The sequence below is a fragment of the Nerophis ophidion genome, linkage group LG07 (assembly GCF_033978795.1).
Source record: "Nerophis ophidion isolate RoL-2023_Sa linkage group LG07, RoL_Noph_v1.0, whole genome shotgun sequence".
Classification (NCBI taxonomy): domain Eukaryota; kingdom Metazoa; phylum Chordata; class Actinopteri; order Syngnathiformes; family Syngnathidae; genus Nerophis; species Nerophis ophidion.
The window spans coordinates 67302099-67318121 of NC_084617.1; the positions used below are offsets into that span (position 1 = coordinate 67302099).

General features: G+C 38.8%; 1 protein-coding gene across 9 annotated transcripts in view; it reads left to right on the plus strand.

Annotated features, from left to right (window-relative positions):
• The window catches only part of ncor2 (nuclear receptor corepressor 2), a 245010-nt gene that overhangs the window by 102077 nt on the left and 126910 nt on the right, over nucleotides 1-16023 (plus strand). For 8 of the 9 annotated variants that reach the window (XM_061906950.1, XM_061906951.1, XM_061906943.1 and 5 more), the window contains exons 7-8: nucleotides 14734-14790; nucleotides 15221-15273. In XM_061906950.1, the coding sequence (XP_061762934.1) occupies nucleotides 14734-14790; nucleotides 15221-15273 (110 nt within the window). Of the gene's footprint in view, nucleotides 1-14565; nucleotides 14647-14733; nucleotides 14791-15220; nucleotides 15274-16023 lie in introns of those variants that run through there. The other variant, XM_061906949.1, reaches the window with a different exon arrangement.

Genomic DNA, 16023 nt, shown 5'->3' on the forward strand with positions numbered 1-16023 from the left:
AATTCAAAAGACTTTTAAATAAGATTTAAATTTGATTCTACAGATTTTCTAGATTTTCTAGTATTTTTTATTTTAATTTTAATCATAATAAGTTTGAAGAAATATTTCACAAATATTGTTTGTTGAAAAAACAGAAGCTAAAATGAAGAATTAGATTAAAATTTAATTATTCTTTATAATAAACAAAATAAATTTACTTGAGCAGGAAGGAATTTAAAAGGTAAAAAGGTATATGTGTTTAAAAATCCTAAAATCATTTTCAAGGTTGTATTTTTTCTCTAAAATTGTCTTTCTGAAAGTTATAAGAAGCAAAGTAAAGAAATAAATGAATTTATTTAAACAAGTGAAGACCAAGTCTTTAAAATATTTTCTTAGATTTTCAAATTCTATTTGAGTTTTGTCTCTCTTAGAATTAAAAATGTCAAGCAAAGCGAGACCGGCTTGCTAGTAAATAATAATAAGAAAAAATTAAATAGAGGCAGCTCACTGGTAAGTGCTGCTATTCGAGCTATTTTTAGAACAGGGCAGCGGGCGACTCATCTGGTCCTTACGACCTGGTGCCCGCGGGCACCGCGTTGGTGACCCCTGCTGTATATAGTATGCTGTTCACACAGTGACGTTTTTAGGTGAGAACTGTACAGTGTTGTAACCACAAGCGTGAACAAGTAAACTACTACTTTTTGAGATTGATGACATCGCCACACTTGTCATGTAACAAGACCAAGAACCCTGCACACAACAACGGGTAACAAAGACGACAAGAATGGTGGAATGCACGGCTGTGTGTCATGCTATTTTCTCTGGCATGACTCCCAGTCGACATTCTCCTGTAATTGTGTTTGTCTTGTGACTCACAGGAGTGTTTCTCTTTCGTCATCAGTCCAGACAAGAGACTCGGGTTTCTTGCTTGTGTTCGCCATGATCTTCTTCTTGTGTTTGTTTTGGTGTGTAGCAGAAGATGCCACTTTTGATGCGCATCTTCTGTATCCAATCGCTCTGTTTTTGTATGTTTACAGCGACACATGTACAGTAGGCGTGCCATATATGGTGGAACCTACATTTATGAACCCAATTGGTTCTTAAACATGGATCAAAACATAGAGTTTGCGGTACTCCAGAAAAAAAAATATACATATACACCGTATTTTTCGGATTATAAGTCGCTCCGGAGTATACGTCGCACTGACCGAAAATGCATAATAAAGAAGGAAAAAAAACATATATATTGTACGTTGCACTGGAGTATAAGTCGCATTTTTGGGGGAAATTTATTTGATAAAATCCAACACCAAAAATAGACATTTGAAAGGCAATTCAAAGTAAATAAAGAATAGTGAACAACAGGCTGAATAAGTGTACGTTATATGAGGCATAAATAACCAACTGAGAAGGTGCCTGGTATGTTAACCTAACATATTATGGTAAGAGTCATTCAAATAACTATAACATATAGAACATGCTATACGTTTACCAAACAATCTGTCACTCCTAATCGATAAATCCCATGAAATCTTCTTCCTCAATGTCGCTTCTTAACAACTCTGCCAACTCCAAAGGTATGCGCCATTTCCTCTTGTCGTTTTCTGCTGCATATTTCACTACGTCCAGCTTGTAATCTGCAGTACATGATTTCCTTTTCGGTGCCATTTTTGTTCAGCCCTTTTCAGTTTTTATAAGTTACCGCCAACGATGAAATAATCAATTTTAATTGTTACGACAGTAACATATAGCATATAGCAGTTAGCATTCCATGACCCACAATGCACTTCTGCCATGACCCTCCCCCGCCAAATTCTTATTTGTTGACGTGTGTGTGTGACGATTGCTGACATTTTCTTTGTCACTTCCACGAATGAGATAAATAATATTATTTGATATTTTACGGTAATGTGTTAATAATTTCCCACATAAGTCGCTCCGGAGTATATGTCGCACCCCCGGCCAAACTATGAAAAAAACTGTGACTTATAGTCAGAAAAATACGGTAATTGGTTCTAGCCTCGACAAAAATCCCTATTTTCATTAAAAATGCACACTTTGAACAGCTGAGAGGATTTAAAATACAATCTATCCAAGATCTTAAATTGAGTCAGCTTATCTCTAATGCTTCTAAAGGGCCTATTGGCATGTTTTCAAATATCATCCATGATATGTCTCTTTCATCTAAAATGATTAAGTAATTAAAGATCTTGTAAAGTCATTTGTTGTCACGTGATTTAAAGAAGCTTTTAGGGTTTGCCAAAACTTTTGGGGTCATTTATCAGTTTGTTTTAGAGATGTCCGATAATGGCTTTTTTGCCGATATTCCGATATTGTACAACTCTTAATTACCGATTCCAATATCAACCGATACCGATATATGCAGTCGTGGAATTAACACATTATTATGCCTAATTTTGTTTTGATGCCCAGCTGGATGCATGAAACAATGTAACAAGGTTTTCCAAAATAAATCAACTCAAGTTATGGAAAAAAAATGCCAACATGGCACTGCCATATTTATTATTGAAGTCACAAAGTGCATTTTTTTTTTTTTAACATGCCTCAAAACAGCAGCTTGGAATTTGGGACATGCTCTCCCTGAGAAAACATGAGGAGGTTGAGGTGGGCGGGGTTGAAGCGCGGGGGTATGCGGGGGGTGTATATTGTAGTGTCCCGGAAGAGTTAGTGCTGCATGGGGTTCTGGGAATTTGTTCTGTTGTGTTTATGTTGTGTTACAGTGTGGATGTTCTTCTGAAATGTGTTTGTCATTCTTGTTTGGTGTGGGTTCACATTGTGGCGCTTATTTGTAACAGTGTTAAAGTTGTTTTTACGGCCAACCTCAGTGTGACCTGTATGGCTGTTGACCAAGTATGCGTTGCATTCACTTGTGTGTGTGAAAAGCCGTAGATATTAAGTGACTGGGCCGGCACGCAAAGGCAGTGCCTTTAAGGTTTAATGGCGCTCTGTACTTCTCCCTACGTCCGTGTACACAGTGGCGTTTTTAAAAGTAATACATTTTACTTCTTGAACCCGAAACCGATAATTTTGAAACCGATACCGATAATTTCCGATATTACATTATTTAAAGCATTTATCGGCTGATAATACCGACAGTCCGTTATTATCGGACATCCCCAGTTTTTTGGCATTCATTCCGGTAAAAGTCAGATATGGCTCTCTTAATAAGGGAATTTGATTTATTTCTAAGCTAGCATATGCTGAGCCAGTCAAGCTCTGTCTTTGTTTTTCAAGCCCCGGCACAGGCAATGTCTCTCTCTTTCAGAAGGTTTCCAATTTCAGAGGAAAACCAGGGATTATTTCAACCTTTAACTCTGAATCCTTGAAAGTATTCTAACACTATCTCTACATCATCAAATAAAAGAACACAGTTCCAATAGAAGGCAGCGAGGTCATCACCCTCTGCATAGCGTTATCAGTAGCCAGAGGAGCCTGTTCAGGGCTAGACTGCTTCATCCCAAGTGCAGGACTAATAGACTAAAAAACTCCTTTGACCCACACGCCATTAGACTGTACAACTCCTCTCTGAGGGGGAGGGGGGTTCTAGGATGACAGGGGATGCAAAACAATAACAGTTTTCATAACATGGTCACTACTGCCTAGTTTCTCTTGTTATATTCTTATTTTACTGTTATATTTTTATTCTCATTGTTGCTTTTTATTTGTATTCTTATTGTAATATATTTCTATTTTGTTTTCATTTATACCCCCATTATTTACTTTTGACTTTTCAAATTTGATCTCAATTCTGTACACTGCTGCTGTAATTTTAATTTTCCTGAGGGAACTCTCCTGAAGGAATCAATAAAATAGTATGCATTTTCGGCAGGTGCGACTTATACTCCGAAAAATACGGTACTATCTATCTATCTATCTATCTATCTATCTATTTATCTATCTATCTATCTATCTATCTATCTATCTATCTATCTATCTATCTATCTATCTATCTATCTATCTATCTATCTATCTATCTATCTATCTATCTATCTATCTATCTATCTATCTATCTATCTATCTATCTATCTATCTATCTATCTATCTATCTATCTTTCCTTCCATCCGTCCGTCCATCCATCCATCCATCCATCCATCCATCCATCCATCCATCCATCCATTCATCCATCCATCCATCCATCCATCCATCCATCGATTAAAGCTGGGAAGCAAAAGTTTTTCATATTTTTTGCGCGTAATAGTGGGTTTTGATTATGGAATCTTGCATTTTCTTATAGCTGCAATTGTACAATGATCAGTCAAGTCATTGACAAACATCCCAGTATCAGTGTACTTTTTCAGAGCGTGGGTTAGGATTAAATCGCTTAAGGAAGATTTTGATGGGTTTTTAGTCTTGGGTGGAGTTGGGGAAGTGAGTCATTGAGTTAAATGTAGTGAGTTGCATACAGCTTGAAGGTTGTCAGTAGATGAAGTCAACCAGTGGAAATTTAAATCACCAATGTGGGTTCTTCCGAGGATGTTGTAGTCGTAATGATTTGTGCAGTCCTTTGAGACATTTGTGATTTGGGGCTATATAAATAAACATTGATTGATTGATTGATTGAAAGAAGCTCAGTAGCATTTAAACTACTCATAAAGGATGCAAGAGAGGCAAGAGCTTCATTGGAGGCAGAGGGTTGTCTATAACAGCTTACAATTGAGAGAGGTAGGCCATGCGAGAATTTAAGTGCAGTCCAAGGAGTTCAAATTGTTTAGTGATTAACTGTGATGAAAGTATGATAACATTAAATCTGTATTTTATATACAAACCCCGTTTCCATATGAGTTGGGAAATTGTGTTTGACGTAAATATAAACGGTATACAATGATTTGCGAATCCTTTTCAACCTATATTTAATTGAATGCACTACAAAGACAAGATATTTGATGTTCAAACTCATAAACTTTATTTTATTTTTTTGCAAATAATAATTAACTTAGAATTTCATGGCTGCAACATGTGTCAAAGTAGTTGGGAAAGGGCATGTTCACCACTGTGTTACATCACCTTTTGTTTTAACAACACTCAATACGTTTGGGAACTGAGGAAACTAATTGTTGAAGCTTTGAAGGTGGAATTCTTTCCCATTCTTGTTTTATGTAGCGCTTCAGTCGTTTAACAGTCCGGGGTCTCCGCTGTCGTATTTTACGCTTCATAATGCGCCACACATTTTCGATGGGAGACATGTCTGGACTGCAGGCGGGCCAGGGAAGTACCCGCACTCTTTTTTTTTTTATGAAGCCACGCTGTTGTAACACTTGTCTTGCTGAAATAAGCAGGAGCGTCCGTGATAACGTTGCTTGGATGACAACATATGTAGCTCCAAAACCTGTATGGACCATTCAGCATTAATGGTGCCTTCACAGATCTGTAAGTTACCCATGCCTTGGGCACAAATACACCCCAATACCATCACAGATGCTGGCTTTTGAACTTTGCATCGATAACAATCCGGATGGTTATTTTCCTCTTTGTTCTGGAGGACACCACGTCCTCTGTTTCCAAATATAATTTGAAATGTGGACTCGTCAGACCACAGAACACTTTTCCACTTTGCATCAGTCCATCTTAGGTGAGCTCGGGCCCAGCGAAGCTGGCGGCGTTTCATGATATTGTTGATAAATGGGTTCGGCTTTGCATAGTAGAGCTTTAACTTGCACTTACAGATGTAGCGACCAACTGTAGTTACTGACAGTGGTTTTATGAAGTGTTCCTGAGCCCATGCAGTGATATCCTTTACACACTGATGTCAGTTTTTGATGCAGTACCGCCTGAGGGATAAAAAGTCCGTAATATCGCTTACGTGCAGTGATTTCTCCAGATCCTCTGAACGTTTTGATGATTTTATGGACCGTAGATGGTAAAATCCCTAAATTCCTTGCAATAGCTTGTTGAGAAATGTTGTTCTAAAACTGTTCGACAATTTGCCTGCAAAGTGGTGACCCTCGCCCCATCCTTGTTTGTTAATTACTTAGCATTTCATGGAAGCTGCTTTTATACCCAATCATGGCACCCACCTGTTCCCAATTAGCCTGCACACCTGTGGGATTTTCCAAATAAGTGTTTGATGAGCATTCCTCAACTTCATCAGTATTTATTGCCACCTTTCCCAACTTCCTTTGTCTCGTGTTGCTGGCATCAAATTCTAAAGTTAATGATTATTTGCAAAAAAAAAAGGTTTATCAGTTTGAATATCAAATATGTTGTCTTTGTAGCCGATTCAATTGAATATGGGTTAAAAATTATTTGCAAATCATTGTATTCCGTTTATATTTAAATCTAACACAATTTCACAACTCTTATGGAAACGGGGTTTGTACATGGCCACTCTACCTTGTAGAGCAGTGGTTCTCAAATGGGGGTACGCTTACCCCTGGGGGTACTTGAAGGTATGCCAAGGGGTACGTGAGATTTTTTTTTAAATATTCTAAAAGTAGTAACAATTCAAAAATCCTTTATAAATATATTTATTGAATAATACTCCCACAAAATATGAATGTAATTTCATAAACTGTGAAAAGAAATACAACAATGCAATATTCAGTGTTGACAGCTACATTTTTGTGGACATGTTCCATAAATATTGATGTTAAAGATTTCTTATTTTGTGAAGAAATGTTTAGAATTAAGTTCATGAATCCAGATGGATCTCTATTACAATCCCCAAAGAGGGCACTTTAAGTTGATGATCACTTCTATGTGTAGAAATCTTTGCTTATAGTTGAATCACTTGTTTATTTTTCAACAAGTTTTTAGTTATTTTTATATCTATTTATCCAAATAGTTCAAGAAAGACAACTACAAATGAGCAATATTTTGCACTGTTATACAATTTAATGAATCAGAAACTGATAACATAGTGCTGTATTTTACTTCTTCATCTCTTTATCTCTCTTTTTTTTTTTTTTTTACCAAAAATGCTTTGCTCTGATTAAGGGGTACTTGAGTTAAAAAAATGTTCACAGTCGTTCTTCTTTTTTTTTTTTTTTTCTTTTTCGTTTATTTATTTATTTATTTTTTAATTATCTTTCTAACTATCATTATGTATACGTATCGTTGCATTTCAACAACTTTATTGTTGATAATAGAGTTAAACTATTGGTTTTGTTCGTGATCAATAGCGCTTTTTCTATTGATATTTGTATTGCTCCAGTTTTAGTGTAAAAATGCTCTTTGTCATTACTATATTATTTATTTCATTAACTGCTTATTTGCTATCACTTTTACGATCATATTTGTACATATTATGTATGTGGTGGTGTTGTTCTATTGTTGTTGTTGTTATTGTTGTATTTGCTGTTGTTGTTTTTTGTCTCTCTGTCTAATCCCCCTCTTATCCCCACAATTTCCCCCTCTGTCTTCCTTTTTCTCCTCTTTCAATCCCCTCCTGCTCCGGCCCGGCTGCACCAAATGATAATATAAATACATTTAATAAAGTCACATTCAAATAAGACAACAAGAGAAGTATCCTACACTTCTCTTTTGTAAAATAAATCTGAACAGCATCTACATCAACTATATGATTTGCCTGAGAAGCTGGACAGGACAAAAAAACAACAACAACAACAACAAAAAAAAATGTTCACAGAGGGTACATCACTGAAAAAAGGTTGAGAACCACTGTTGTAGAGGACGCTCGCATTGGAAGACATTATAGCTCGTAATAGCAACGTCCTTGTCAGAGACTGCTTTACTTAGCCAAGTTTCTGTTAAGATAAGGATGTCTGCATTTGTTGTTTGAATCCAGATTTTAATTTGGCATTAAACTCTTAATATTTGAATGAATTAAACCAAGATCTGACCCGGCTCTAAATTCACCAGGAGTACTGATGTTGTAAGAAGCTGGGTCTGCACATTGCCTGGTAACAGAAGTAATATAAATGCACTTAGTGCTCATTTGCACGCAACCTGTGATGCTAAGAAAATAAAGCACAAAATAAGAAACTATGTTCTTTTAAATTTAGTTATTCAAAACGGTGTTTTCAACCTGTTGTGTTTCACGGTATTAGCAATTAGTTGACACTTGGGGCAACGTGTATTGTCTCTAGATAACGATGATGTAACCGTGATAGTGCTCTTAGAAATGATTACAAAAGTCACTGGGCCGCACAGGGAGACCTAATAGCGTTTGTCCTTATTTGACACACTGGGTGAAATTGCCGAGCTTATGAGTGTAAGCAGTTACAGGATATTACAGATTGCTCAAGATTTATCTGAAAAGCTGGAGGTGTAACTGTGACTCATAGCTTACTCCATTACTCCTGTATGTAGAATGCTGACCTTTGTAACACTTTCTACTTCCCTTTTTCCTGCCAGGATGTATGCTGGCCAACAGTCTTTCTCCCCCCTCCCTTCATCCCGCCTCCTCTCTCTGAGTTTTATCAACCACGTTTCAACTCTTTTCAACTCGAGCATGCTACAAGGACACTCTAGAATCTATTGATGTTTACCTCAGGGGCGTCACTAGACCTAATACTGTACTGGGGCACACCTGGGGCACAAATAATTCATGTGAGCGTGCAAAGCGCGCAAGCAAAAACATTTTTAGCACTTATTTATCATAAAAAATACATAAATAGTGCTTTAAACTATGAAATCATATCAGATGTTGTTGTATGGATCTTTGATTAACCACCTGAAATTAACTAATGCATTTGACCTACTTGTGCACTTTTTTACTCCAGACTTCTAAACTGCTACTAGTAAAAGCAAAAAGGAAGAGCAATGAATCTTTTTGAAATATATATTGCAGTAATCATCTGCAAATTTAACATCTACAAAAGTAAAACAAAAAATAAAGCACCCCTACATCTCTGGGTTCTTTTATGTTATTTAATTTCCATTTATGCCAATGTGGCTAATCCTATTTCAGATACACAAAACTATAAAATATACACAAAACAATAAAGCCACAGTAGTAAAATAAATGAACAACTGTTGTGTGTCTGTTCAGGGAATCATTTTCTGAGAAGTAAACTGTAACGTCTCGTTTTCATTTTTGCAAAGTGGTCAATCACTCTGGACAGACATGGAAATATTACAGTAACTGTTATACAGTTGACCAGTGGTTCCCAACTGCTGGGTCGTGACATAAAAGTGGATTGTGTGTCTCTTTCAGTGAGTCGCAGTCAGATGTGTGCATGGAAAAAAAAAAGTTTGGGGAGAAAAAAATCAAATTGTGGCAACAAAACCAGATATTTTTAGCCATTTTTCTAGTGACTATTAGTGAGTATTTTAGCAAAAGGCAAACCGACTAACAAGTTGGAGGAGGACTCAGGACAGACATGGAAATATATTTAAAAAAAAATCTAAATGGGGCAACAAAACCCAATATTTTCAGCCATCTTTTTGAAAACAAATACAGAAATGCTACTATTTTTTCTGGAAACAAAACCAGATGCTTTGGCTGTAGCCATTTTTCTGTAGACAAAACAAGATTATTTTAGTCAAAGTCACACCAATTAACAAGACAAGTCTACTGTGCTATTTTTCTGTGAAATAAACTTGAATGATTTAAATATTTAGCTCAAGACTTGATGATATGGAAAAATGTTTTTCTTCCTGAAGATAAACCATTTGAGAAGCACTCAACTCACACATGCTGACTCCAAATCATCATTGATGCAGAACCAGCAGACAATAACCAACATTATGTTTCATGTTCATTGGAAATTCCCCCGACAGCTCGTACAGCAAATGAATATGTTTGTCTTCATACAAGGAAGAACGTTAGCTAACTTAGCATCAACTTAAGACAATGATGTTGCCCAGCTAGCTAGGACTTCACTTAAATCTCTCATTCCTGCTGCTTCTTCTCTGCTGAGGGCAAATAACTTTCTTAAATCCATCTAGGAGTTACTGTTTGAGTCAAATCAAAATCAAAATAATGTAATTAACAAATTGTTGTTGGCTAACGTCACCTACCTCACGCAGTGATTCTGATCCTCTCTCTCTCTCTCTCTCTCTCTCTCTCTCTCTCTCTCTCTCTCTCTCTCAACCGAAGTCTCGAGCCACACGTGAATAAATTACCATATTAATTAGCCATGTGCTCATTGTTTCGTGAAATTAATACAGAAGCAATCAATTACCATACCAAGTAGTATGTGCGCTGTTGTCTATGTTATGTAGACTTAAAACTCGGAAGCGTTTTTTTTTTATTGGTGAAATTTTTACTGGGGCACTGCAGATCAACAGTGGGGTACGTGCCCCAGTGAAATATGTCTGGCGACGCCCCTGGTTTACCTACTACTTGTAATACTACATAACTACACGGTGCATGTTTACGTTCGGCCATTAGACGTTTCTTAAAATTCGATACGTTGTCATTAAATTCCCTTTCATAATGTTATGGTAAATGGTACCTTCAAGGTACTCAAATCACTTTGACACTATTTCCACATTCACACACACATTCACATACTGATGGCGGGAGCTGCCATACAAGGCAATAACCACGACCCATCAGGAGCAAGGCTGAAGTGTCTTGCTCAGGGACACAACGGACGTGACGAGGTTGGTAGAAGGTGGGGATCGAACCAGGAATCCTCAGGTTGCTGGCACGGCCACTCTTCCAACAACGCCGCACCGTTTCTTAATAATGTTGTTGGACACTTTACCCTATAGTATATTAGCCGCACCACAGATATATAGGTTGGGAATTTAGTTATTTACACCAAAACATTTGATAAATGTTTATGGGTGAATGTGGAAATAGTGTCAAATCGCTTTGAGTACCTTGAAGTTAGAAAAGCGCTATACAAGTATAACCCCAATGAATGAATAATCCATAGAAGTAGTGGGAATGCTATAGACGGCTATAAGACAAAAAGGTTCTTCCGGTTGAAAGCTCTAAACAGAAAGACACTGCAGCACCTGCAGTGAGTGAAATCATCCAAAAGATAGCGCAAATGCACAAACGGTAACACACATCTTTGCTTGTTTTTTTTCTGTTTGTTTTTTTAAATTTGCAATATAACCATTTTATACGCTGCAGGGTTCAAAGCATAGGAAACAAGGAACAGCGTACAGTCCGGAATTTAAGGTATTATGGAAATTTATGCCAAAGACTATGAAAATGGGACCCATTACCTCCCTGCTTGGCACTCAGCATCAGGAGTTGGAGTTGGGGGTTAAATCACCAAAAATGATTGGTACTTTAACTTTAACTGAACCTTAATATGAGAGCTTTGCTTTTTTGCCGTGACCCCAGCATGCAGTGACAAGAGGAGTGTGCCGGGAAAATTATATTTTGGTTTTTAAAAATACGGTAGCACCAATGTGGAAGAAGCAAATGTTGACAAACTGACAAAAAGCCAAACAGGAATGCATTGAACAGTGTGAGGAACAAGGAACCCTGGGTACATGATGAAGTGGTGCTGTCTTAAAGGGGAACATTATCACAATTTCAAAATGGTTAAAAAAAAAAAAAAATCAGTTCCCAGTGGCTTGTTTTATTTTTCGAAGTTTTTGTCAAAATTTTACACCTCCCAGAATATCCCTAAAAAAAGCTTTAAAGTTCTTGATTTTCGCTATTTGCGATGCGACTGTCCATTTCCCTGTGACGTCATACAGGGCTGCCAATGTAAACAAATATATAGCAAACAAATACATTGTAAACAAACGAATAGCACAGCAAGATATAGCGACATTAGCTCGGATTCAGACTCGGATTTCAGCGGCTTAAGCGATTCAACAGATTACGCATGTATTGAAACAGATGGTCGGAGTATGGAGGCAGATAGCGAAAATGAAATTGAAGAAGAAATTGAAGCTTTTGAGCGAATAGCTATTGACGCTATTCGGCCATAGAATGGGTGTACCTAATGAAGTGGCCCATTGCATGGCTGCCTTATTAGCATCGCCGGTAAAATGTGCGGACCAAACGATCAGGACTTTCGCATCTTGTGACACTGGAGCAACTTAATTCCGTCGATTGGTAAGTGTTTGTTTCGCATTAAATGTGGGTATCTAGTTTCAAATGTACATACAGCTAGCGTAAATAGCATGTTAGCATCAATTAGCATAGCATGTTAGCATCGATTAGCTGGCAGTCATGCCGTGACCAAATATGTCTGATTAGCACATAAGTCAACATCAACAAAACTCACCTTTGTGATTTCGTTGACTTAATCGTTGCAAATGCATCTGCAGGTTATCCATACATCTCTGTGCCATGTCTGTCTTAGCATCGCTGGTAAAATGTGCAGACACTCTGGCAAATTCAATAGGGGTCCGGCGGCAGATTTCTTGCCAGTGGTGCAATTTGAATCCCGCCCTGTTAGTGTTGTTACACCCTCCGACAACACACCGACGAGGCATGATGTCTCCAAGGTTCCAAAAAATAGTAGAAAAAACGGAAAATAACAGAGCTCAGACCCGGTGTTTGTAATGTGTTGAAAATAAAAATGGCGGGTGTGTTACCTCGGTGACGTCACGTTCTGACGTCATCGCTAAAAGACCGATAAACAGAAAGGCGTTTAATTCGCCAAAATTCACCCATTTAGAGTTCGGAAATCGGTTAGAAAAATACATGGTCTTTTTTCTGCAACATCAAGGTATATATTGACGCTTACATAGGTTTGGTGATAATGTTCCCCTTTAAGCACGTACAAAGACTAATAAACCAGAACCGTTCGAACAACATTATTGGTTTCAGAGGCCACCTGATTAACGGCCAGGGACAAGTGTGTCTCCTAAATGCCAATCAGGAAACAAGTGAAGGGACCTTCAGCGTTCACTGGGGCGATTTGCAGCCTAGTGTGGAGCTGCTGGGATGAGGATCAGTGTTTTCAAATCTGAGGCAATGGTTCACAGCCGGAAACGGGTGGACCGCACCCCTTCTGGTTGAAGTATCTCGCGGTTTAGTTCACAAGCGAGTGAAAAACGGAACGCGAGATTGACAGATGTTGAAGTGAAGCTCTCGATTTACCGGTTATCCTACGTTCCTACCCTCACCTGTGGTCATGAGCTTTGGGTAGCGGCAGAAAGGAGTTTCCTCCGCGGGATGTCTGGGATCACCCTCAGAGACGGGGCGAGGAGCTCGGTCGTCATCAGGGAGAGACTCAGATTAGAGAAGCCAGCTGAGATGGCTTGGGTATCTACTACGGATGTCTCCTAGACGCCTCCTTGGTGAGGTGTTTCGGGCATGTCCGGCCTCGGGGCAGACCTTGGACAAGGTGGACAGACTATGTCTCAAAGCTGGCCTGGGAACCCCTCGATGTGGCCGGAGACACTTCAACCTCCTCATGTCACAAATTCCAAGCTGCTGTTTTGAGGCATGTAAAAAAAAATAATGCACTTTGTGACTTCAATAATAAATATGGCAGTGCCATGTTGGCATTTTTTTCCATAACTTCAGTTGATTTATTTTGGAAAACCTTGTTACATTGTTTAATGCATCCAGCAGGGCATCACAACAAAATTAAGCATAATACTGTGTTCATTCCACGGCTGTATATATCGATATCGGTTGATATCCATCCATTTTCTACCGCTTATTCCCTTCTGGGTCGCGGGGGGCGCTAGTGCCTTTCTCAGCTACAATCGGGCGGAAGGCAGGTACACCCTCATCGCAGTCGGTAGATATCGGAATCGGTAATTAAGAGTTGGACAATATCGGAATATCGGATATCGGCAAAAAAGCCATTATCGGACATCTCTACTAGCTATAAGCTAATGCTAGCAAGTAAAACCAGATGTTTTTGGGCGGATCTTTCGGGGTTCTACTTTGACATTTTGGACGCCAACATAATATAGCTTGGGATATATATTTTTGCTTGCAATGTAAAGCATACCAATTAGCTGAGAGAAAGTTCTAATATCAAAGTCGGGGTGCTCTTATGTTGAAGTACAGTAGAAAGGGGATTCTTATGGCCCCGTTCGTCATGATTTATCTGACACAGAAAACCTGACAAATTGGGTGGGGGGTGGGGGTGCACTCTCCACTGTTGCTACCAGATGGCAGTAATGTAATAAAATGTGTTTTATGGCAATTCCTACTTTGACCGTAGCGTCAGTCATTTGCTTTGTAGAGTAGCGCTTTCCATTATTTTCAGTATGCTGCATTAAAAAGTTACCCCTCCCGCCCCATACACACACTAAGAGTTTGTTCATGTAAAGGTGAGTTCATTGTATTAGGAGAGTGGTTCAAAACCTTGTGTATTGGTGCAATATATACAGTAGGCTTGCACAAAAACATTATTTTGCTTGTATTACTGTATAAACAATTAAAGGATGCCCAGTGGGATACAGTGTTGTGGTCGTTCACGCAGCGGTTAAAGTTCCGGGATTCTATTTGTAGTAGGTATTAGCTCTATCTTTCTATCATTAATATGTTTCTTAAAAGATAAACACCAAAGCCTTTTACCAACCCACCCCCCACCTGCTGCTTCTGCCTTCTCCACTCACTTTCGACTCCCACTTGTTCTTCCTTACGCCCTCTCTCTCTCTCTCTCTCTCTCTCTCTCTTTCTCTCTCTCTCTCCACTCACGGGGTGCGAGTGTTTTTTTTTCCCTGTCAGAGGAGTGATGGACTGAGGCAAAGAACCGTGGCTCAGCTTGAGCTACAAGCTCTAATAATAGTCAATGTATCCATCTCGCTATCGTTGCATCCAGTCACCCAGCCGGCTGTGGCGTAGTCTAAGCACCCAAGTGAGCGTGCTCACTTGCGTTGTCATGGTGATGACAGAGGTGCAGGCAGCCGGCTAATCTAGTACTTCTGTTTGTGTTCTGGTCCAGAAAAAGGCAGAAGAGGCTCACAGGATACTCGAAGGGCTGGGACCCAGGGTAGAACTGGTGAGTTTTGCATTGAATTGCGTTTTCTACATTCATGCTTTCTTGCTTAATTGGGTTTTAATTTGTATTTTGCATTAGTGACAGAGGAAAATTTACCTGAACGCAAGCGTCGAGCAGTTGTAAAACGGCTGTATCGAAGTGCAAGGCGACTGACTACCTGTCTTGAAGCCCTATTTTGCCGTAAAAATAATATTTTCTGTGCCATATTTCAAAACACTATTTTTTTTTTCCTCTGATTCAGTGATATCACTCCCAACATTATTTATTACCCCAGACTGTAATATGACTGTCATCAACGGCATTCATCAAATTATTGCACAAATCCCCCATCTACAATATATCAATGACAGGGTAGCAGATCCTGATCCTGTGGTTTGCATGCTGCTGTAGAACTGAGCATCTTGTGTGATTGTCTTCTTTCTTGTTTCAGCCACTCTACAATCAGCCTTCTGATACCAAGCAGTACCATGAAAACATCAAAATGTAAGTTTGCCCTACATGTTTTTTGACAAAGATGATGCAAATGTGGTAACCTTCTCTGTTGTAATAGTTTTTTTTTCTTTAAAATATTATAAACTGAACACCAGCATCTACACTAGATCCGACCAATCAAATTCTATGAGTATGAACTGATTAAGCCTGCTTGGATGAAAAGCCAACCATCTTCTTAGACCAGGGGTCGGCAACCTTTACCTCTCAAAGAGCCATTTTGACCCGTTTCACTAAATAAAGAAGATAATGGGAGCCGCAACCATTCTCGCCAATATCTGCTGATGGTTACCCAGACAACAATAATTGAGGCGTGCTCTGCAGCCATTGCCTTTGACACCTTTAACAACATGTGCAGACAGCTTGCCACCCCATTAACATGTTGTAAGTGGCTTCCGTTGATACACGTACATGACTGCAAGGCATATAGTCAACAGCCATTCAGGTTACACTGAAGGTTGTGATATAAACAACTTTAACACTCTTACTAATAGGTGCCACACTGTGAATCCACACCAAACAAGAATGATAAACACATTTCGGGAGAACATCCTCACAGTAACACAAGATGAACGCAACATAACAATTACCCAGAACCCCTTGCATCCATGATGCTTTCAGGCTATATTATATACCCCGCTGGCAGCCCCCTCCTCCGTGCGTTGGTTGAGGTATAATATAGCCTGAAAGAGTCATGGATCCAAGGGGTTCTGGGTAATTGTTATGTTGCGTTTCTGTTGTGTT